The sequence below is a fragment of the Octopus sinensis genome, linkage group LG23 (assembly GCF_006345805.1).
Source record: "Octopus sinensis linkage group LG23, ASM634580v1, whole genome shotgun sequence".
Lineage (NCBI taxonomy): Eukaryota > Metazoa > Mollusca > Cephalopoda > Octopoda > Octopodidae > Octopus > Octopus sinensis.
This window is the reverse complement of record NC_043019.1, coordinates 28,960,585-28,985,458: the sequence shown is the minus strand read 5'-3', so window position 1 is coordinate 28,985,458 and position 24,874 is coordinate 28,960,585. Positions and strand designations below refer to the sequence as shown.

General features: G+C 36.2%; 1 protein-coding gene across 10 annotated transcripts in view; it reads left to right on the top strand.

The window, feature by feature from the left end:
- Nucleotides 1-24,874, top strand: part of LOC115223434 (tight junction protein ZO-1) — an 832,981-nt gene that overhangs the window by 695,208 nt on the left and 112,899 nt on the right. For all 10 annotated transcript variants that reach the window (XM_029793980.2, XM_029793979.2, XM_029793984.2 and 7 more), the window contains 3 exons: nucleotides 5,750-5,853; nucleotides 20,777-20,927; nucleotides 23,713-24,000. In XM_029793980.2, coding sequence (XP_029649840.1) covers nucleotides 5,750-5,853; nucleotides 20,777-20,927; nucleotides 23,713-24,000 — 543 coding nt within the window. The remainder of the gene's footprint in view (nucleotides 1-5,749; nucleotides 5,854-20,776; nucleotides 20,928-23,712; nucleotides 24,001-24,874) is intronic.

Genomic DNA, 24,874 nt, shown 5'->3' with positions numbered 1-24,874 from the left:
AAGTGTGTGGGGGGGGGGTAGTCAGTAGACCAGGAATACTTGAAGTTGGTCCCCCAAAATAACTACAATCAAATGAGAGAAACTTAGTAAAAGAATAAAAGGGAGTGAGTGGCTAAGAAAATAATCCTGGTTCAAATTCTCTAAATCTGCCTCTCCTCCTCCTCATCTTCCCAATTTTCTACTAATTCTGGTGGTTTCTAAAATTATTTCTGTTAATAATTAGATTTTTTAGAAGAAGCGAATCTGATATCATACAGAATCAATTTGTCTCCAGCCTTCAGTGAAACAATTTGTCAAAACGTAAACACATATACATATATGTGTGTATACACATGTATATGTGTGCGTGTACATATATATATATATATATACACACACACATGAATATATATTATATACACACCTATATCTATATGTGTGCACATATATATATATGCTCATATTTATCTACATGCACACACCCATATACTCACACACACACACACACACACACATTTATATATATAAATGAATGTTTTTTGAGAAGATAATTTAATAAAAAATGAAATTGATAAAAATCTTTGTCAATAATGAAAAAAGAAAAAAAGAAATGCCAAGAAAAAATCAATATCATATTTCCTCTTCTTATCCCAATGGCGAGACAATATACAGTACGATGTTAATTCTAGCAAAGAGAAAGTAAATTACATTTAAGAGAACATATGTATTTATTTCTTTGAAAATGTCTATTTCCTGCGCTTTGTTTCAATAATTATTCAAATTCACTGTGTGTGAGTGTGTGTGTGTGATTATTTTTGAAAAACTCAGGCATGCATTTTCAAGCATCTATGAGAATTGAACTGGATTTAATGCTACATAACTTAATATAACATGTAGACTAGCTGAATAGAATAAAAAATAATTCATTAAAAAAATATATCTAGTATCTGGCTGTCTGTCTGTCAATCTTTCTGCACGTGGCCTAGCGCAGTGGTTCCCAGTCTGTGGTCCGCACGCCTCTGGTGGTCTGCAACGGTAATGCTAGGGGTCTGTGAACTAAATTCAAAATTTCATACATATATATATATATATATATATATATATATATATATATATATATTATTAAGGATAAGCATATTAAAAGGGGTCTGTGGGAAAACTCATTTAAATAAAAGGGGTCCTTGCTAGTGAAAAGACTGGGAACCACTGGCCTAGTGGTTAGGGTTTTACACTCATGATCGCAAGATCATGGTTTCCATTTCCAGACTGACGTGTTCTGTTTTTCAGCAAAACCTTTCCTTTCACATTATTCCAGGTCATTCAGCTGTAAAATAGGTAACCCTGTGATAGACTGGAATCGAATCACATTCAGAGCGAATGTTGGCCTGCCTGCCTAACCAGCAGAATGGCATCAATCAAATGCTACAATAGTGCAAAGAAGCACATTGTGATCAGCAGTGTATTACCACAGCTGATAGTTGAGTCAATATAGTGATGTGATGTGTTATCTCTAATAGGCACAGTAGTGGGTGTGTGGTAAGTAGCTTGCTTACCAACCACATGGTTCCAGGTTCAGTCCCACTGCATGGCACCTTGGGCAAGTGTCTTCTACTATAGCCTCAGGCCCACCAAAGCCTTGTGAGTGGATTTGGTAGACAGAAACTGAAAGAAGCCCATCATGTGTGTGTGTGTATGTTTGTGTGTCTATGTTTGTCCCCCCAACATCGATTGACAAACGATGCTAGTGTGTTTACGTCCCCGTTACTTAGCATTTTGGTAAGAGAGACCGATAGAATAAGTACTAGGCTTACAAAGAATAAGTCCTGGTGTCAATGTGCTCGACTAAAGGTGGTGCTCCAGTATGGCCGCAGTCAAATGACTGAAACAAATAAAAGAAAGAAAAGAATATATATACCTTGTAGAAAATAGTCTAACGTTGGGGCATTTAAACTCTTGACAGAAAAAAAATGGGCATTAGTGCACATCGGAAATGAACTAATGCCCCCTTTTTTTTTTTTCCATCAAGGTCTTATCTGCCCCAATATCAGACTATTTTCTATAGTCAATATATGATGAAAGTTTATAAGCTTAAGCTTATATTTGTATTTACAAAATTTCCTCACGTCACCGTTTCTTAACTTATACAGAATCTCTCTCTCTCTCTCTCTCTCTCTCTCTATATATATATATATATATATATATATATATATATATATATATATATATATATATATATATATATATATATATATATATATACATATATATATACAGAGAGAGAGCGAGATGTAAATATTAACAACTCATTTTATTGCATAATTCTACAATTGTTTCATCGACACTCTACCAAAAGTTTATTGCTGGAACATTATGTACTACACAAACTAATGCTTGAAATCAATATTATTCAAGCAATGCAGGAAAATATCAGCTCTTCAGGTCTTTGTATAAATCAGTATTATGTAATAATATTACAGCAATAAAAATCTAGCGATGCATTAAAGAAACAATTGTATAATTACGTAATAAAAAGAGTTGCTCACTGTCCACCTTGTTAATGTTTATATAAATTCAAAGGATATTTATGGATTTTCATGTATATCATCAGTGAAGCTATCCATTTTGTTGGATGATAGTATCTGATAGTTGATATTTGTTGACAGGCTTTATAAAGTAAACTCAAAATAGAATTTACATACAAGTGAGTGGTTAAACGAAAGTGGCATTTAATGCATTTGGTAGGATATATTTTTCGACAACAAACAGTTTGACTTAAGCTCCATATGATTTAGTGTTTTATGGACATGTAGGATGTGTCCATTCCATCAGAAATCAGGAGCTGAGTCGAACATATATATTATATGTACATAAACATGCACATGTATTTGTCTTTATCTGTATGAGATATAGAGACAGCGATGTAGTTAAACATGTTTGGGTTTGAATATATAAAATATATGCATGTAAATATATATTTATAAATGCATGTAAATACATATATGCATGTAAACATAAAAGTGGAAAGATTGCCAACTAGCTGATATACATGTGTGTGTCTGTGTTCATTCATTCATTCCATTCCCTCCACTCTTGTTAACACTTACACAGACCATAAGAGCTTTGACAAAAGGCTATTGGTATCACCATGGCTTAAACTTCCCTGCCAAAACACAGGTGTTGGTGCCATTTAGTCCCTGATATTTCTAGCACATCAAATGACTATATAGAGTGGTTCTTCTTGCAAACCTCTGATTAAAGATGTTCCAACTGTTATTACCACACATACTTTTTTATATTTTATGGATTTGGCATGCCCATCTAGAACAGGCATGTGTAACCCATTTTTGAGCAGTGGGCTCCTTGAGACATGCCTCATCATCATGAAGGTCACTACTAAGGAATTTTAAAGTAATTTTTCATTGATGTGCCATTCAGAAAGTCCCACGAGTTTCAGTTTATCCATGACTGATCTAGAACTTGCATTATCATTACACAATGTTCACCACCACCACCACCACAACTTTTTTTTAAACCCATTAAAGTGTGAGTTGACAGAGATTTGGCTGCTATTTCTAGTATGTCCAATGACCTCATAGAAGCTTCCTTGTTGGCTCAATTGTTTCAGTTATTTAAGATTATGAAGAATTGTCTATTTCTGTTTCTGAATCTAAGGAAATAGCAAGGTTTTGATGCCAACATTTCCTGGAATAAATATATTTTTCTTTATTTTTTAAAATTATTTTTGTTACTTTTAACGATCTTATTGTTACATTCAATATCATGGAAATACTGTGGCTAAATTTATAGGAAATTTTTATTCTTTTTTGAAAAAGGTTTGGAATTTTGTTTTATTTTATATTCTAAAAGAAGCATTTGGCAAATGTTCAAAACTTGCGTCTCATATTGCCATTATTTGGGGGTTTTCTTCTTCTTCCCCATATTTTAAAAAATTTTCCATTGTTGTTGGTTGTTTTGTTATATTTTTGTTTTTTGTTGTTTTTTTCTCCACTGCAGGATGTAAATTTGTGTGAAAACTTAAGACTTCAATTTTTGGCTCTTTTATAACGAGATATTTTTATTTAATAACATCACCTACGCTACCATAATGTACACACTACTATCTATTTCCTAAATACACTAATAATAGCTTGATCTCTCAAAGGACTTGCTAAAAATTAATATGTTAGTATTTGTTACCAGCAACCAAAATTTTATGTAAATTTGATTTAAATTTGTCCAAACATGTCAGACTTTAATTTTTGGCTTTTATGAAAAGATGTTTCCATTTAATAACATAGTTGACATTCAGCCTGGGACTGTACGTAACATGTTGGGCAAGTTTTTTTTGTTATAGCCTTGGGCCAACCAAAGCTTTGTGAGTGGAAACTGAAAATAGCCTGTTGTGATGTATATGTACGTATATATATATATATATATATATATGTGTGTGTGTGTGTGTGTGTATTAGCTGAAGCAGTTTGATTCAGTTCCCTGCTATTTCAAGTTTCACAGACCCCTAACAGGAGCCTGACGCCTTGAGGCTTTAGATTGCTGAATGTATATATATTTAGTTAAATAAGATTTGGGTGAAACTTTGTAAAATGCTGTACAACACTTATCCACAGTTAATGATTACTTGATGTCATCATGCAACGCTCAGTAGAGAAGCTCCTGTTGCTGCATTTATACATCAGGAATTCCATAGTATCCATAAAGTTTCTATAAATAGGTAACTGATAAAAAAATGGAATGAATGAGATTCTGTATTTGAAGTCACTACAATTGTTTTGACGCATTTTTATACCTCTAGTACATTGGTGAGATGTTGTGTAATCATTATCATACATCCAAGGTGTAAGATGCACCTCCTCAGGCAATTGTTTGAATAAGTCCTTTATTAGATCCTCTCTTCATTTCACTCAATATGAGAATGAATATACGTGTGTGTTTGTACACTTGAAGGCACATGACCTAGTGGTTAGGGTGTTACACTCACAATCACAAGAATATGGTTTCAATTTCCAGAGCAGCAGTACACTGTGTTCTTGAGCAAAACACTTCATTTCAGATTGCTCCAGGCCACTCATCTGTAAACTGGTAACCTTGTGATGGACTGGTGTTCCATTTAAGAAGAATGTTGGCCTGCCCACTAAATGCTTTTGTAGGCATAGAAATATTTTTTCCTTTATTTGCTTCAGTTATTTATCTGTGGCCTTGCTGGAGCACTACCTTCATACATGTTTAGTAGACTAACTTACACATGTTGTTTGATCTTGTTACATTGTGTCAGACTGAATCTTCTTGAGATCTGCTCTAAATGTCTGTGAAGTGCTCAGCCATTTGTACATTAATTTCACAAAGTCTGTTCTGTTGATCAGATCAACTAAGACCCTTGTCATTGTAACCAATAGAATGCCAGTCTTTTTTTTTTTTTTTTTTTTTTTTTTTTTAATATGGGCTATCCCAGTTGTAAAAAGAGAGAGGAGAGGTGAGAGAGAAAAGATGGTGAAGAAGATTGTTAGATGTAGCTTCAAGTTGCAGGCAAGTGTGATGCTGGTCAACTGAAACTCTACGTTATCATTCAATGCCATGATGAGATTTTCATTGAGATTTCAACTGAAATATGAACACTTCAGAATGGAGCAAATTGGGTTAATATTAAGAGTTAAACAATTCTTAATTATATTACTCACATTTTATGTACAATCTATGTTGTTACCATAATTTTTATTAATGTTAATGGAGTAATTTTTCTTTTCTCCTTTTCTAGAATTTGGCATTATTCTAGGATGTCGTGTTTTTGTAAAAGAAATCATTAAGCATAGTGTCGCAGCTGAACAAGGTGGTTTGAAGGTTGGTGACACAATTCTAAAGGTAAGGATTGCTTGTTTCCACAATTTTCATTTTATTTTGAGGTTTTCAGCATACAAATTGATAAAGTATATATAGTGTAAACATCCAAACATTATTGCTATCTTTCCAAATCCTGCTGCACTTCACATGGAATTTTTGCTCCTCAAAAGTCATCTTGGTGTATAAGTCAACCTACCTTTTTCAGCTGTAAATTTTGGTCTGAAAAGTTTGACTGGTATTCCAGAAAACATGGCATAGTTTATTCTTCTTCTTCTTATTATTATTATTATTAAGGCAGCGAGCTGGCAGAATCGTTAGCGTGCCAGATGAAATCCTTAGCAATATTTCGCTTGTCACTACATTCTGAGTTCAAATTTCGCCATGGTTGACTTCACCTTTTATCCTTTCGGGGTTGATAAAATAAGTACCAGTTGAACACTGAGGTTGATGTAATCAACTCATCCCCTCCCCCAAAATTGCTGCCTTTGTGGCAAAATTTTAAACCATTATTATTATTGTTGTTGTTGTTGTTGTTTGATATTTATAAGGTGGTGAGCTGACAGAATCGTTAGCATTCCATGCAAAATGCTTAGTGACATTTCATCCATATTTATGTTCTGAGTTCAAATTCCACCAAGGTCAGCTTTGTCTTTGTGGCAAAATTTTAAACCATTATTATTATTATTATTATTTTAAAGGCAGCAAGCTGGCAGAATCGTTAGCATGCTGGATGAAATCCTTAGCAGTATTTTGCTCATCGCTACCAAATTCCACGGAGGTTGGCTTTACCTTTCATCCTTTCGGGGTTGATAAAATAAGTACCATTTGAATACTGGGGTTGATGTAATCGACTCACCCCTCCCCCAAAATTGCTGCCTTTGTGACAAAATTTTAAACCATTATTATTATTTATTATTATTATTGTTGTTGTTGTTGTTTGATATTTATAAGGTGGTGAGCTGGCAGAATCGGTAGCATTCCATGCAAAATGCCTAGTGACATTTCATCCATATTTATGTTCTGATTTCAAATTCCACATAGGTCAGCTTTGTCTTTGTGGCAAAATTTCATCCTTTCAGGGTCGAGAAAATGAGTACCAGCTGAGCACTGGGGTCGATGTAATCGACTTACCCCTCTCCCCAGATCTTTCTGGCATTGTGCCAAAATTTGAAATCATTATTTGTTGTTTATTGTTCCGACATAGTACATCTCCTGACAACTAACTAGCTTCTATCAACTCCACTCATTCACAGTATTTCCATTATTCCTCACTACAGAAAAAATGAAAAATAAAATTCTATTTTATCATTCTTTAAATTCATTTTATATCTATCTCTTTGGTGCAAGTGTGGTTGTGTGACTTAGAAATTTACTTCCTAACCACATGGTTTTCGGATTCTGTTCCACTGCATAGCATCTTTCTCTCATTTGTACTTCCTGAATGTATATAAAACAATAGAAAACCTAAGAGAACACCAGGCCCTTCCCCCATCCCTGACACAGTCAAAAGCTGCTATGTATATTGTATTAGTTGCTTGCCCAGTGTGGGGGTGAGGGCGATTTGCTGATTATGCTATGAACTAATCACTTACCACTTTTTTCTGTCAAATCAGGCAGTTTTACTGATATAAACTCACACTTCTACCCATATTAATATCTCACTTCTAAGATAATTTGTCATCCATTGAGATTCCAGCAGATAGATTTTACTGCTACTACTGTCCAACATAGCCAAGCATCACACTTCAATTCAATGTTTATGCTAAGAATTAATGGCCCATCGCTCTTTTTCTGTCTCAAAATATTGCTTATAATGTCTCATATCATCTATATTAAAATCTTAACTGTTGATATATATATGTGTGTGTGTGTGTGTCTATATATGTATGTGTGTATGTCTAAATATATATATATATATATATAATCATCATTGTTCAATATCCGTTTTCCATGCTGGCATGGGCTGGATGGTTTGACTGAGGTCTGGAGAGCCAGTGGCTGCACCAGGCTCCAATTTGATTTGGCAATGTTTCTACAGTTGGTTGCATCAGGATATTTATAAACTTTGAGAGAACATGAAATAATTCTGTTTTTGGAATAGTGGATTTTGAAGCACATAAAACTATAAATAATAGCATGTCTACAGATGTGGGTTCAAGTCCCATAGGCAGCCTTTGATTTTTTTTTTTTTTATCAAAAAGGGCTCTTCAGCCTAATATTTACATGCTATTAATTATAGCTTTACATGCTTCAACATCCACTATTCCACTAGATGTGTCAAAACAATTGTCGTGATTAATAAATTCTCATATATTCCATCTTCCGTCTTTCATTTGCCGTGTGTGTGTGTGTGCATATGTACATACACACATTGTCCTTTTCTTTCCATCAACCACAGTCTGATATGGAGGCCATGAATTTGACCTTGAGATTATACTGGTTTGATGAACACACTCTACCCACCCTTCTTGATTGAATTGGATTGCCTATGTTCAGTCTGCTGCAGGATAAAGGTCTCAGCATGTTCTCTCCACTAACCATAGTTTGATGTGGAGGCCATGAATTTGAGCATGAGATTATACTGGTTTGATGAACCTACTCTGCCACACTGGCTCAACATGGCTTGACAGAGGGGCACAATTTATAAGGCGGCAAGCTGGCAGAAACGTTAGCATGTCAGGCGAAATGCTTAGCAGTATTTCGTCTGCCGCTACGGTCTGAGTTCAAATTCCACCGAGGTCGACTTTGCCTTTCATCTTTTCGGGGTTGATAAATTAAGTACTAGTTACGCACTGGGGTCGATGTAATCGACTTAATCCCTTTGTCTGTCTTTGTTTGTCCACTCTGTGTTTAACCCCTTGTGGGCAGTAAAGAAATAAGAGGGGCACAATTTTTATACTTTTACCCAGGAGTAGTTAAGTCAATTACATCTACCCCCGTGTTCAACTGGTGCTTATTTTATTGACCCCAAAAGGTTGAAAGGTAAAGTCAACCTTGGTGGAATTTGAACTCAGAAGGTAAAGATTAGGTACCACTAAGCACTTCACCTGGTGTGCTAACAATTCTATTACCTCACTGCCTTAGGTAGTTACATGAGGTAACTGTTTATCTTTGATAGTTTAGTTTAACATGAGGTAACCTTTTATCTTTAACGACATGGTTTAACATGAAGCATTCTTTATTTTTGGTTACTAAATTCAACATGATGTAAAATTAAGTAAATATCAATACTAAAAAAAAAAGTCTTGAATTGGGAATTATTGCTATGTGAAGTGTTAATACAACATCACAGCATGTATATATGCATACACATATGAGGATATTAATAACATTTACTAACCTAATCTCACACCATCAAGGGGAAAACAAAACAAGATGAACTCCTACTGCTAAAAGTGCCCAAGTCATTGATTTTCATGTGACATAAGTACTTTTAGAACCAGGGTCTGCATTGGAATAATCATCAACACGTAATAATAGAGCTGAGTCCAAAAAAAATATATAATAAGAATAATAAACATCAATGAGATGTTTAAAACCAAAAACAACAAGGGTAGCAAAAAAAAAGCAACGAAAAATAAATACTGTCTCATTGATCTTCTGAAAGTGATGGAATATTATAGACTGTATCGCATATACGTGATTCAATGTGTGTGTGGTGTGTGTGTGTGTGTGTGTGTTTGCATTTAAATGTATGAAATAAAAACAGAAAGAATATCACGAAGTGTTTGATGATGTATGATGATGTATTTCCTATGATCGTTATATCACATCCGCTAACTTTGGATCAGAGTAATGTAAGAAGATCCGTGGAACTAAATGCTCCATTCAAGCATTCACTTCAACGGCAGCTTTAATCCAGTTTTATACTTATATCCACACACCATAGACACACGCACACATGCACACACACACACATATATGTAATTTATTGTCAGAAGGCTATCAATAAAGTAAAGGCTCATGATATTGGATTTTTATTGCTACATATGAAATATCTGATCCTTATACAAAAGATACCTGACCCCCTTTTTACCTTTTGTTTAATATTTTAATGACAAACCACTGGCTGTAGTTACAACCTGGATATATAAGTAACCTCTTTTAAGTGATATATATGAGCGTGTGTATATGTTTGTGCATATATATATATATATATATATATATATATGTATATGTATGTGCATATATATATATATATATATATATCATGATTTTTAATATCAGCATAGAGCCACAAATACATGGGGACATGGGGCAGTGGTGGGGAGGTTAGGGTGTATAATCAATGATATCATTCTGAGTAATATACCTGATACTTATTTGATCAGCTGCACAAAGATGAAAGGCAGAATCACTCCAACAAGGTAGGGGGTGCAAAATTAAACATTCATCATCATCGTCGTCACCACCACCACCATCATCATCATCATCATAATTCATTTTTCCCATGCTATTATGGCTTGTATATGTCTCACTGCATCTCTGATGTTATTCGTATGACTAGTTGCTCTTCCTATCGGTACGGACTGATTGTATTTTATAATGGCAACAAGACTAAAGAGTCTTGATACAAAAAAAGAAAGAAAAAAAATTATATGGGATAGATCCTGCATCAAAATGTTTGAAGTCTCCATCCTTCAGCCCCCCCCCCACCAACTCCAGTTACTTCAGTCCTAGATGAGTTGCCTGGATGTGGCTTGTGTAGTTTGCATACCTTCCTTCATTTCCAGTATGGTTTCTACAGCTGGATACCCTGGTAGATGTCTACAAATTCTGTCATTTCTGCCATTTCAAAAGGATAATGATTTCTAAACTGAGATAATAAAAAAAAGAAAAGAAAGAAAGAAAAAGAAGTGATACAGGATAGATCCTGTATCAAAATGTTTGGGGGTCTCCCCCACCCCAGTCCTAGATGAGATGCCTGGATGTGGCTTGCGCAGTTCACATCTTTTCCATTAATATCTTCCTTCTTTTTCGATATGGTTTCTACAGCTGGATACCATAGTAGATATTTAATTGATAAATTCTGCCATTTCCGCCATTCCAAAAAAGATTATGATCTCTAACTTAAATACAAGGTCCTACATTTACCGAAAGTGGTTCAGGTTGATTATATCAACTCCAGTACCTCTCTGGCACTTAATTTATTGTACCCACTATCCACCAGATTGACAAAAACCATAATCAACCTGGTGGGATTTGATCTTAGAACATAAAGTAGCATCATAATTTTATCTGTTGCTCTACTGATTCTGCCAATGCACCATTCTTTAAGTGTGTACATAACTAGAGGTTCTATATATCATGCATCTATGTGTGTGTGTTACATGTTCAAATCTCTAGGTACAGATACACACAGACACACACACACACATGACCTCGTGTGTACCGTTGGCGATATTTTTTCCTCTGTCTTCCCTTCTCTGGATCTTTCCTTCTCCTATGTTTCCGATGAAGAGCTCCGCTCAAAACGTTAAACCCTCCTTCTTTCCTGAGCGTCCAATAATACTATATTTGTTCCACGTCCTCGCGTTGTTGTGTTTTTTTGTGTTTTCTTGTTTGGATTAACTATATATATATATATGTATATATATATACAGTCAGATGTCTTATGTAAAACATTGTCAATAGATGCCGGTATGGCTATGTAGTAAGATGTTTGCTTCCCAACCACATAGATCCATGTTCAGTTACATTGTGTGACACCTTCTATTATGGCCTCAGGCCAACCAAAGCCTTGTGAGTGTATTTGATAGATGGAAACTGAAAGAAGTTCATATACATACAGTAAGAGCATAATATATAATATTTAGCAAGGCAGTGAGCTGGCAGAATCATTAGCACACCAGGCAAAATGCTTAGCAGCATTTCGTCTGTCTTTACATTATGAGTTCAAATTCCACCGAGGTTGACTTTGCCTTTCATCCTTTCGGGGTCGATAAATTAAGTACCAGTTACTCACTGGGGTCGATGTAATCGACTTAATCCGTTTGTCTGTCCTTGTTTGTCCCCTCTGTGTTTAGCCCCTTGTGGGTAGTAAAGAAATAGGTATTTTGTCTGTCTTTACATTCTGAGGTTGACTTTGCCTTTCATCCTTTTGCAGTTGATAAATTAAGTACCAGTTACATACTAGGGTCAATTTAATCAGCTGGCCCCCTCCCCTAAAAAATTTCAGGCTTTGTGCCTAGAGTAGAAAAGATTATATAATATATGGAATGAACATAAACAATATAAGATACACTGATGATGCAGCATTATTGGCAGACAGCATTGAGAATTTGTTGATGTTGTAACAGTGAAGTGATAAGAAAGGCTTAGATATGAATTTAAAAGCATGCAAAGACAATGCTTATGAGTAAGAGTGAATGAAAGGAAGCAAATATAATGGTAGATGAACAGAAGTTTAATCAAATATAAAACCTTTGAGTATTTAGGACAAATGAATAATCAGGAAAGTTGCTATGTTACTCAAAGAACAAATAAGGCTAAAATAGTATTTATAAGAATAAAACAGATTTTTCACAACACCTAAAACTGAAGCTAGTAAGCTGTTGTATTATATTATGCTAATTGTCCTCTATGGGGTAGAAACTTGGACAATGTAGAGAGCAATGGAGAAGATAGAAGACTTTAAGTTGTGTATCTTTCAAGGATTGGGCAAAATGTGTTCAAAAGAGTATTCTGTAGTGCTAGAAAAGCTGAAACGTTTTAGTACTAGAAAAGCTGAAAGTCCAAAGACAATTACGGGGGGGGGGGGGGGGGGGGGGCTGAAAAGTCCCTGGCAAAAGGCCTGGTTGGAGGCCCACCCTTCTGAGTTCTTTTACAGGGCTTAGAAAAACTGAAGGACTGCTGCAGGAAGAGTGTGAATCAAAGAGGGGAATATGTTGAACTAAATCATAATTAACTGATCCCCCTGTATTTTCTTTTACCCAAAGCCAGAAACTATTCAGCCTCCCCCATAAACACTCACACCTCATTATTGAGAATCAAGTTCACAAAACTATCATGCTTTAGACATACAATGCAGAATGAGTAAGGGTCCAAATCCATCCAGACAGAATGTGCAGAGGAGAGGCGAGTAAGAGGTTGTTAAAGACATTTGTAGATTGATCGCATCAAAGAATGGACGGGAAATAAGAGCTTGGTTGATTGCATGCATGCAGCACAACACAGAGGGAGCTGGAGAGTCTTGGCAGACCAACTCCTGGACACAAGAAGGGCACCTGGCTGATGATGATGTATATAACATGTGTGTAAGAGAGAGAAAGAGTATAGCCTATTTAAATGACATTAACAGCATTCTTAAAATAAACTTAGGTGCAACCACTATATTCTTTATAATTACAAGAATTATCTGGTAGTATCCTTTACTACATAGAGACATACACTGGGCGCACATGCACATGTATATATGTGTGTGTGTATATGTTGTTAGCATCCTTTTTGTCTTAGGAGACAATGGAGTTGCGCATAAAGTAATCTAGTCCAGCTTCTACATTTCATGTCCTAATACATCTCCTGCTGTGGCTGTGTAGTCCTATTCTGGACAAACACTCCCTGTGGCAGGTGCCGCAATTGTGGCTTGAGGTGGGCAGTAGCTAATCAATGGAACACGGGGTCCCTCCCACCGTCAGAGGTAACCCGTAGCGCCCATATCTTACGCCAATCTGAATGGACTTATCACTCGTGACTGCTACCCCCTGTGTTTTTTCTGCCACTTTTTACAGCAAAACCGAAGTGTCCTCTCCAGTTTTGCACATATATATATTTATATATATATATATATATATATATATATATATATATATATATATAAAACTCTAGTTGTGTGAGTGTCTGTCCCCTTCGATTTAGATTCCTAACTCCTCCCACATTTTGCGGTGCAGTTTAACCAAATTCAGGTATCTTATAGTCGTGATTCATATCGAGCCCGTCTGACTATTAGCGCGCGTCAACAATGAGTCTACGATTTTAAAAATAATTTAACATCATTTTTTATTCCATTTTAATGCATAAAATGCATCGTGTGTCGATGGCGGCGGAGTTGGCGTCCACGCTCACAGCTGCACCTGTTTGCTTCTCCCCCTTCCCTCCCTCGTGAAGCTGTGGGGAAGGGAGTGTAAAGAAATCAACGTCGTAATGCGTTGTGAAGGAGACCAGCGTTCTTTTAGAACAACGACTTCATGGCTTGAAGACACCAAAACAAAAATGGCTAAGAAAGCCCAAATTGGCATCTATAAGGGAAGTAACTCTCTAAAAATGCTTATATAGTTATTTCCCTTACAAACCCGAGCAACGCCGGGCGATACTGCTAGTATATATATATATATATATATATACACACACACACACACACACATACAAACACGCATGTGCACTTACATATCTGCATGCATATATACATATATAAATGTGTGTGTATTTCAGAATAGTTGTTTAACCCTAGGTCAACACAGATCAAGCAGACCTTTGATCAAAGACATTCCAGCTGTGACCATCCTGTCTTTTTTTCCGTATGCAGGAAGCCCAAGCTCACATTATCCAGTGTGTCCTTTTTTAAACCTGGTAGTCAGTGATTTGAGGGAGGTTTGTTGACTATTTCCAGCAGTCAAGCAACCAAATATGGGCTTCTTCACTGACTTGTTAGCAAGAAGCTTCATTTTGTATATACCTGTGTATGTGTGTAACTAATAAAGTAATAAATATATATGAATCTCTGTGTGTATTATATGTATGTGTTGTGTGTGTGAGAGAGGGTATATATATATATATATGTATGTACATATGTATGTTTATATGTAATGTATGTATATATTTGTATGTGCATGTGTGTGTGTGTATATATATATGTATATATACACACATACATAGAGAGGGAAAAGAGTCATATCCAATTGCATTATACATCTTTTCTCAAATTGCCAATAAATAACAAAACACATATGTTTTCTCTCTCTCACTCTCTCTCTCTCTCTCTCACACACACACACACACTTTAAATTGCATTAAAATCAAAGATTGCAAATCCCATTAAAATTCTAAAGTGATGTTTATAATCATCTTGTTTTAATTAAAAACTTGCTATTTTATGAAAATATACATGCACAGACACTCACACACACACACACACACACACACACACACACACATACATAGACACTTCCTTTTTCTTTAGAAACATTTCTGCTCTATTCCTCTTGATATAATTAAAACCTTTCATCTCCTGTACTTTCAGTTTGTACATTTATACTATTGAGTCGTTCCTTTACACATAACACCAACAGGCTGTTGACATGGCTCGTATAGAGCAAAAGAAGTTTATTTTGTAACAGCATGGTCCAGGGTTCAATCTAGCTGTGTGTGTGTGCTGACACATCTTAAGCACATCTTCCATAATATCTATCTATATTTTAAGCATATGTCTTTTGTCATAGGCTTGAGACAACTTGAGACGTGGTATTGAAATTGGGTACATCATCTTCATCAGTTTGATTTCCATTTTGCCATTCTTGCAGGGGTCAGATGGAATTTGTTAATTTGTTGAGGCAGATTTTTCTATGGTTGGATGCCTTTCCTGATGCCAACCCTCACCTGTGGCAACTGAGTAATTGACCCCATGAGTCCCCGTAGGACTCAAGACAGTAAGCCCAAGTGTTGATATGATGATGATGATGATGATACAGCTAGAATGCCTTTCATCATAGATAGGGTCTACACACTCAGGGATGACCTGGGATTAAACAACAATAGTAACAGCTACTGTAATCATACAAATGAGGGCTCTTTTATATAGTTGCTAGATCTGCTAGAAATAGCAACCAAGTTATGCTGCATTCAAATCCTGCTGGATAATGTAGTGTATGGTTCACTTGGCAAACAATAATAAAAGATGAGAGGGTCACTGTTGGAAAGGTTTTATATATAAAGGTAGATATATCATAGATGGAAATGCTGATGGATAGATAGATTGAATGAAATGCAGATAGACGGATACATAGATAGATCTGTGTGATGTGATGAGGGCTGACCTGGAGCTAAATAACACCTACAAGCAATCAAATTTCTGTGTTTGTGGGAAACAACAGCAGTCAATCAATGCTGACATGGAGGAGCTGGCATAACAAGAAGAAAAAAAATAAAAGGAAATTTGAAGGGGAAAGCAAACCATTCAGAAACTGTTCAGAATTATTATCCTCATTTGTACTCTGGTTTTTGTATTTATGGAATTCAAAATCAACTCATGAATAAATGTATATACATTTGTGATTATATATGTAGATAGATATATGGATAGTTATATATATATATATATATATATACACATATATATACACATACACACACATGTATATACACATACACATATACATACACATACACACACACACACACACACACACACACACACACACATATATATATATATATATTATATATAGAGATATATATATATATATATATAAGACAACTCATTGATAACTATGGTCATGTAGGCATATAGATAGATAGTTACGCAGATGTACTGATAGTTAGATAAATAAACAAATTTTACATTTTTGTTATATATGTATATATTTATACGTGTTTATATAAGTATGTATATATAAATATGTATGCGTATATTTGTGTGTGTATATATTATATATACAGATGAATAGATAATACATATGCATTTATATATATATTTACATACACAAACACACTCACATTTATACATGTGTGTATGTATGTATGTATGTGTGTGTGTACACAAGACTATGTAAGTTTGTTGGTGGAGTGATAGATATGAAGACACACAGATAAATAGACTGACAGGTAGACAGCCAGGCAGGCTTATATATATATATATATATATATTATATATATATATATATATATATATATATATATATATACGCACATACACACACCTATATAGATAATAGGTATGTATGTATGTATGTGTGTGTGTATATATATATATATATATATATACATACATATATAGATAAGTAGGTAGATAGATATTTATACATAGACATATTCATGTTTAATATTCTGGTCAAATTTAACAGCGCTGATCTTTATTGATTTGCAATTCAGAATAAAAATGTTTGTCAATACAGCTGCAACTATTGAAGAAGTTTTAGCATATTTGCATATTAATATTGTACAAAGTTTACCATTCTAACCCACATATATTGCCTGTGTATAACCTCCTTGATCTTAACTTACAAACTGACTGCCTCTCTTAACTATTATTGCCTCGGTCTTTGAAGAACACTTGTAGAATTGTTCAGTTATTTATGCAAGTTCTATGGGATCTGATTTTCTCTTACAGATGGCATTAATGTTCTTAATTTACTTCTATCGCTCCTTCTCTCCCACATCTTCACCAGTCAGCCACTCTCCATTCTCTACTGTAACCATTTAGTTATCTTCGCTACACATTCTTGGGATTTAAAGAATACAGTTGATTGGACCGAAAGTCTTTTCTGTATTTCTTTTTTCTTTTACCTGAATTTGAATAAATAACCAAGTAGGTTGAATTGTGGAGTAGAAATATGAAAACATTCGTTGATACGTAATACGGAACATGAAAACAATCTGTAATGACTCTATTTTATTCAAAGAATCCTGCATACGAGAGAAGGGTGATTGAAGATATACTTCTGACAATTCTAATAAATCAACAAAGCATTTTATCTCGGAAAATAAAAAGAATAACAATATGTATAGGCGCAGGCATGATTGTGTAATAAGAAGCTTGCTTCCCAACCACATGGTTCCGGGTTTAGTCTCACTGTGTGGCACCTTGTGTGTTTTCTATAGCCACGAGCTGACCAAAGCCTTGTGAATGGATTTGGTAGATGGAAACCGAAAGAAGCCCATCATATCCTCTATATATATAAAACTGAAGTTGTCTGTGTATGGCAGGTTTGGTAGCCTTCAACTAACACTATCTCCTCCGAGACCCTGCAGCGCAAGTTGACCAAAACTGAGAGTATGATAGAAGAAGGCTTGCTCTTCCTTCCGTAGAAGAAAAAATTCCAATCGGACCATGTTAACACCAAAAATTATTTACATAAAAAATGTGCTTCTTTTCTATGAAAATCCCTATTTCTTACGATTTTTTGACTGCTGTGTTGCCATTTTTTCAGTGTATTTCAATCAGAAAATATGTTCACTTAAAGAGAATAACAAGCTACATAATGCAAAATTTTTACTTTTCAAAAATTCCAATTCTAAAGGGTCGAAACAAACCCGAGCAATGCCAGGCGATACTGCTAGTATATGTATATATCTATGCATGTATGTCTTTGTGTCTGTTTTTGTCTCCTACCACTACCACCTGGCAACTGGTATCGGTGTGTTTACATCCCCATAACTAAGCAGTTCGGCAAAAGAAACCAATAAAATGAGTACTGGGCTTAAAAGAAATAAGTTCTGGGGTCGATTTGTTTGACTAAAGCCCATAAAGGTGGTGCCCCAGTATGGCCACAATCAAATGACTGAAACAAGTAAATGATAAAAGAAAATCAGTGCTGTCATAGCCAGCCATGTGGTTAGGGGGTTGGCTTCACAGCAACCTGGTTGTGGATTTGCTCCTACTGGGCAACAGTTAGGGCAAAGGCCTTTTGCTGTAGCCTTTTAGTTAAACAATGTGGAAGGTATGTGGCTTAGTGGTTAGGGTATTCGGTTCACAGTTGTAAGATCATGAGTTTGATTCCCAGTGGTGCATTGTGTTCTTGAGCAAGACACTTTTTTTTTATATTGCTCCAGTACACTTAGCTGGCAAAAATGAGTTGTGCCTGAAATTCAAAGGGCCATCCTTGTCACATTCTGTATTGTGTTGAATCTCCCTGAGAACTATGTTAGGCTGTGTGGTAAGTAGCTTGCTAACCAACCACATGGTTCCGGGTTCAGTCCCACTTCGTGGCATCTTGGGCAAGAGTTTTCTGCTATAGCCCCGGGCCGACCAATGCCTTGTAAGTGGATTTGGTAGATGGAAACTGAAAGAAGCCTGTCGTATATATGTGTATATACATATATATATATATATATATATATATATATATATGTATGTATGTGTTTGTGTGTCTGTGTTTGTCCCTCTAGCATTACTTGACAACTGATGCTGGTGTGCTTACGTACCCGTCACTTAGCGGTTCGGCAAAAGAGACCGATAGAATAAGTACTGGGATTACAAAGAATAAGTCCTGGGGTTGATTTGCTCGACTAAAGGCGGTGCTCCAGCATGGCCGCAGTCAAATGACTGAAACAAGTAAAAGAAAAAGAAAGAAAGAAAGTATCTGTGGAGTGCTCAGCCACTTGCATGTTAATGAATAATGCATAGTGGGTGAAGGCAGATGGAAGATCATCGCATGCGCGCACACACACACATCTACTCTCTCTCTCTTTCTCTTACTCACAGACATATGCCAACTTTATGATAGGGCCCTAAAACATCATTTTAAGCTACATTGTTAAACTGAGACTGAATTTATTTATTTCAAGTGTACCCATAACATGTTTTAAAAGAATAGCACAGGAGTGTAATTTAAACCGGCCATATCCGGCCAAAAGTATTTTGCCTGTTTTATGTTCAAACTGGACAGATCTGGTCTCTCACACCAACCCTACAATATCATTTTAAAAATTAACAGCTACCTCATTAGAATCTCATAGCACCAAGATAATGCCTGATTAGTTCAAGGCAATGTGGATAAAAAAGGATTAATTTTGGCAGAATAATGCGAACACTAAAGGGTTAAAGAGAAAATTATGTTTCAGTATTATAAAAGACTTTGAGTCCTCAAGGTTAAATAAACTAATGATAAATGTGGGAAAATGAAAATACAAATCTAACTTGTTGCCACTGTGTTCCGTTCATACTGTCACATGTGAGAACTGTGGTTTTATTGGTAAAACTAGAGCTTGTTGAGAAGAATGATAATTTCAACACTAATGAAACCAAATTATTCAAAGCACTTTTCTATCCTGGAACAAATTATATCTTTATCTTTAGTCTTTTATTTGTTTCAATCATTGAACTGTGGCCATGCTGGGGCACTGCCTCGAAAGGTTTACTTGAATTAATGAACCCCAGTACTTTTTTTTTTTTAAGCCTGGTACTTATTCTTTCCTATTGGTCTCTTTTGCCAAACCCCTAAGTTACAAGGGCATGAATAAACCAACACTGGGATGGGAGACAAACACAAACATATACAGACATATATACTCTCTTTACTCTTTTACTCTTTTACTTGTTTCAGTCATTTGACTGCGGCCATGCTGGAGCACCACCTTTAATCGAGCAACTCAACCCCGGGGTTTATTCTTTTTGTAAGCCCAGTACTTATTCTATCGGTCTCTTTTGCCGAACCGCTAAGTGACGGGGACATAAACACACCAGCATCGGTTGTCAAGCAATGCTAGGGGGACAAACACACACACACATATATATATATACATATATACAACGGGCTTCTTTCAGTTTCCGTCTACCAAATCCACTCACAAGGCTTTGGTCGGCCCGAGGCTATAGTAGAAGACACTTGCCCAAGATGCCACGCAGTGGGACTGAACCCGGAACCATGTGGTTGGTAAACTAGCTACTTACCACACAGCCACTCCTGCGCCTTTCAGTTTCCGTCTACCAAATTCACTCTCAAAGCTCTGGTCACTCTGGGGCTATAGTAGAAGACATTTGCTCCAAGGTGCCACACTGAGGCTGAACCTAAAACAATGTGGTTGACCAGTAGGATTTGAACTCAAAATGTAAAGGGTCATAAACTGCAGTCAGGTATTTTGTCTGACACACTAACAATTTTGTCAATCCACCAATTCTCAGAATAATATAATTTATTTTCTCAGTAATATCATTTTGTCATGAAATTGCAATAAAGTCTTTTTTATTTATTTAATCTTTTCTGTTTTTTCCTTTGTTCTATTACAACAGATAAATGCCACCCCTGTCGATAACATTTCAATAACAGATGCCAAAAGGTTGATAGAAAAAACAAAAGACAAACTTCATTTATTAATTACAAAGAAAAAAACAGATGGCGGCAGACACAAACGACAGAATAGTCAACCGAAAGAAGAAATTGGTAAAGTTTCCTTCTTTTAATTGTTCCCTCTCCATATTATTATCAGGGAAATAAAGTACAGTTAATGAAGTTTAATTTAAGCTATAATTAGGTAACATATTTTCAGTACTGTTTTAACTGATTTCAGTTATCAGACTGTCACAGTGCTGGCAGCAGCACCACCTTCAAAGAATTTAGTTCAGGGGTCCCCAATAAATGGACGGTGGATAATTTGGTTCCAGGTGACACAGAATAAATCACAATTTTAATTTAATTTCCTTTTTATTCACTATCACAGTCTGCAAGGTATTTTTACATTATATGTATATTATATAAAAAGCACTGGTGTTGGTTCCATGCAAAAAGCACTGGTATTGGTGCCATGTAAAAATCATTGGTACTGGTGCCACATAAAAAGCACTGGTATTGGTGCCATGTAAAAATCATTGGTACTGGTGCCACATAAAAAGCACTGGTATTGGTGCCATGTAAAAATCATTGGTACTGGTGCCACATAAAAAGCACTGGTATTGGTGCCATGTAAAAATCATTGGTACTGGTGCCACATAAAAAGCACTGGTATTGGTGCCATGTAAAAATCATTGGTACTGGTGCCACATAAAAAGCACTGGTATTGGTGCCATGTAAAAATCATTGGTACTGGTGCCACATAAAAAGCACTGGTGTTGGTGCCATGTAAAAGCACCGGTGATGGTGCCATATAAAAAGCACCTCGTACACTCTGTAAAGTGGTTGGCATTAGGAAGAGCATCCAGCTGTAGAAAGCATGCCAAAACAGACTATGGAATGTGATTGGTGTTGGCCATGCCAGTCCCTGTCAAGTCATTCAACCCATTACTGCATGAAAAACAGACGTTAAATGACAACGAAGGTATATGTAATAATTAAATTATATATTATGCACTTTGTGTTTTTTGTTATGCTTGTGGTAAGACTGTCTTGCATGAAACTGTTCCATGATGCAATAGAACGGTTTGGTTCTACTGATTTAGTTGAATACACTGACTCCAGTATACTTTGCCTGGTATTTATTTTATTGACTCAAATGAGAACAGGAAGGTAAAGCTGACCTAGTGTCACTGAGATGGATCAGAATGCCGCAAAGTATTTTTGTTCACACACCAATTTTGCCATCCCACATCAACACATGCATTACCTTAAATGAACAGAGACAATGTAGAGTAGTAAGGGCTCTTTAATGTTTCAAGATACAAAGCAACCTCACTTCATTAGTGCTGGTGCAGTTAGAAAAAGCATCCTCTACACTCTGTTAATTGGTTGACATCCAGCCATAGAGACCATATGCAAAATGGAACACTTGAGCAAAAAAATGATCTTGTGATCTATCTCCGGACAATAATGACTCCAGATAAGAACTGGCTCATCCTATAACAATCCCAATAACTCATGCCTCTTGGAATACAGATGAGAAATGGCGAGACACTCTTCCAGTCTACACTGCTCAGTTGGAGAGGTCTTATCTTGCAGGTACTTGGTGACCTCACTAGTGCTGGTATCACATAAAAAGCACCCAGTACACTCTGTTAAGAGGTTGGTGTTAAGAAAGGCATCCAGCTGTAGAAATCATGCCAAAGCAAAGAGAACCTAACTGAGCCCTCTGGCTCATCTGTTCTTGTCAAACTGCCCAACCCATGCCAGCATGAAAAAAAGACACGTTGAATGATTATGATGAGGTTAAAGATCATTTCTATGGACAGCTGCATGGTTTCTGTCTGAAGTACAACAAAGTGGGATTTAGCCTGGACCCATGTGGTTACATAAGAAACTTATAACCTCATAGCTGAGACTGTATTTGTTCGCTTATTATGTGAGCTTAATTAATCGTGCTGAAATAATTATTTTCCTCATTTACTAGTTTCAGTCATTGGCCACTGGGTGATTTGCTGGGTCATCGCCTTCAAATATTTTTAGCTGATTATATTGATGCTAGTGCCTTCAGTACCTTTTCCATTCCATTATTATTTTTAATTAATCTGTGTTTATCAAATGGCTAGGTTACCTTTTCGGTTTTTTTATATGAAGTGATGCAATGTGACATACTGTTTTTCTCTGATGTACACAAATGTATACAATGATTTATGTCTATGGAACTTTAAACAATAGGAGAGTAAGTTTACCTGTTAATAAACACACACACACGTGTGTGCATGTGTTTGTGTGTATGTGTATGGTTGAGTGGAGAAATGAAAGAAAGAGGCACTCAACACATTTAGTAGGTGTTTCATATATCATTATTTGAAATAGTTTGATGTGGCCCCCTGTGGCTTAAAGTTTCATAGGCCTCTTACTGAAACAGAGTCCATTGGACTCAGTTAACTGAATGGAAGGACACATCCCTATATTTGGTTAACTGATTCCTATGAGCTAGGTTTCCATAAGAAGCCTATTAAACTTTTAAGTCACATGGGACCAAATCAAGCCGTTTCTAATAATAATAATATATACATGTATATTTATTGGGTTTCTCTCAGGGCATCCAGCTGTAGAAACTCTGCCAGATCAAGATTGGAGCCTGGTGCAGCCATCTGGTTCGCCAGTCCTCAGTCAAATCGTCCAACCCATGCTAGCATGGAAAGCGGACGTTAAACAATGATGATGATGATGATGAAAGTGTTGGTCAGCCTAAGGCTACACAGGAAGACACTTGCCTAAGACACAGTGAGATTGAATATAGAACCCAGATGTTTGCAAAGTGAGCTTCTAAATAATCCAGCTATGGGTGTAGGAACTATTATAAATGCTTTTCCTTTCTTCTTTTAATTAGATTATTCGTCTAGATATGGGATCTTAAAAAGATCGTTAGAAAAAGAAGATATCAATATTTACCGGCCGCATCAGAGCAGAGCATTAAATGAAGATGAGACGAATTCGCTGGGACCCCCCGGTCTGCATCGAATGCACCATTCCCATGGTGACATTCTACTGCCTGGCCCTGGTCCAATTAGTGCGAGTCGTGACCACCCTAATGCATCATCAAGATATGAAAGTCGGTACATGTACAATCAAGAACCACCACCGCCTCGGCCACCTTTACCCCAAGAACTTGATTCAGGTAATAAAACAGCTTCGTCTTTAGACACTACAGTTTCTCTTACCTGTGTCTCACTATTTGAGATTACTTTGTATCTGCTATTTTTTACTTGTTTTACTCATTGGACAATTGCCATGCTGGGGCTACCACCTTGCAGGGTTTTTAGTCAAATGAATCAACCCCCTTCTCTGTTTTTTTTTAAGCCTGGTAGTTATTCTCGTGGTCTCTTATTCCAAACTGCTCAGTTATGAGGGACATAAACAAACCAATATTGGTTGCCAAGCAGTGGTAGGGTGCAACAAGCATAAGCACAATGACTGCATGCACACATGCACAGACACACACACACACACACATTCACATATGATGAACTTCTTTCACTTTTTGAAATCCATATGCAATGCCTACCCATATGGTCAGCCTTGGGCTATAATAGGAGGCACTTACCCAAGGTTCCACATAGTAGGACTGAAACCGGAACCATGTGGTTAGGATGCAAACTTCTTACCACAGGCCTATGTCTATGCCTATGAGATATATATTAAAAACAAGGGAAAAAAGTTTTAAAAAATAGGCTCAATGATGAGATCCAAATCATGTGTCTACCTAGTGTATTGAGGAACACAGTTGCCTATCTTTATGATGTGCATACAAATGACCTACGATGGGTCTTGGGGAAATATTATCTTTTTTAGGAAGGGCATTAAACTGTAGAAAACCTACCTCTCTGAATTCTGTCTGACCCATGCAATCATAGAAAAGTTAACATTTAAACAATGATGATGGCGATGACATATATCTGTGACGATGATGATGGCTGTCCACTTGTGACCAAGCAAGATCATCTCTGACCATTGCCCATACAAAATGCCAGTAATGCCTGTGTATAAGATTA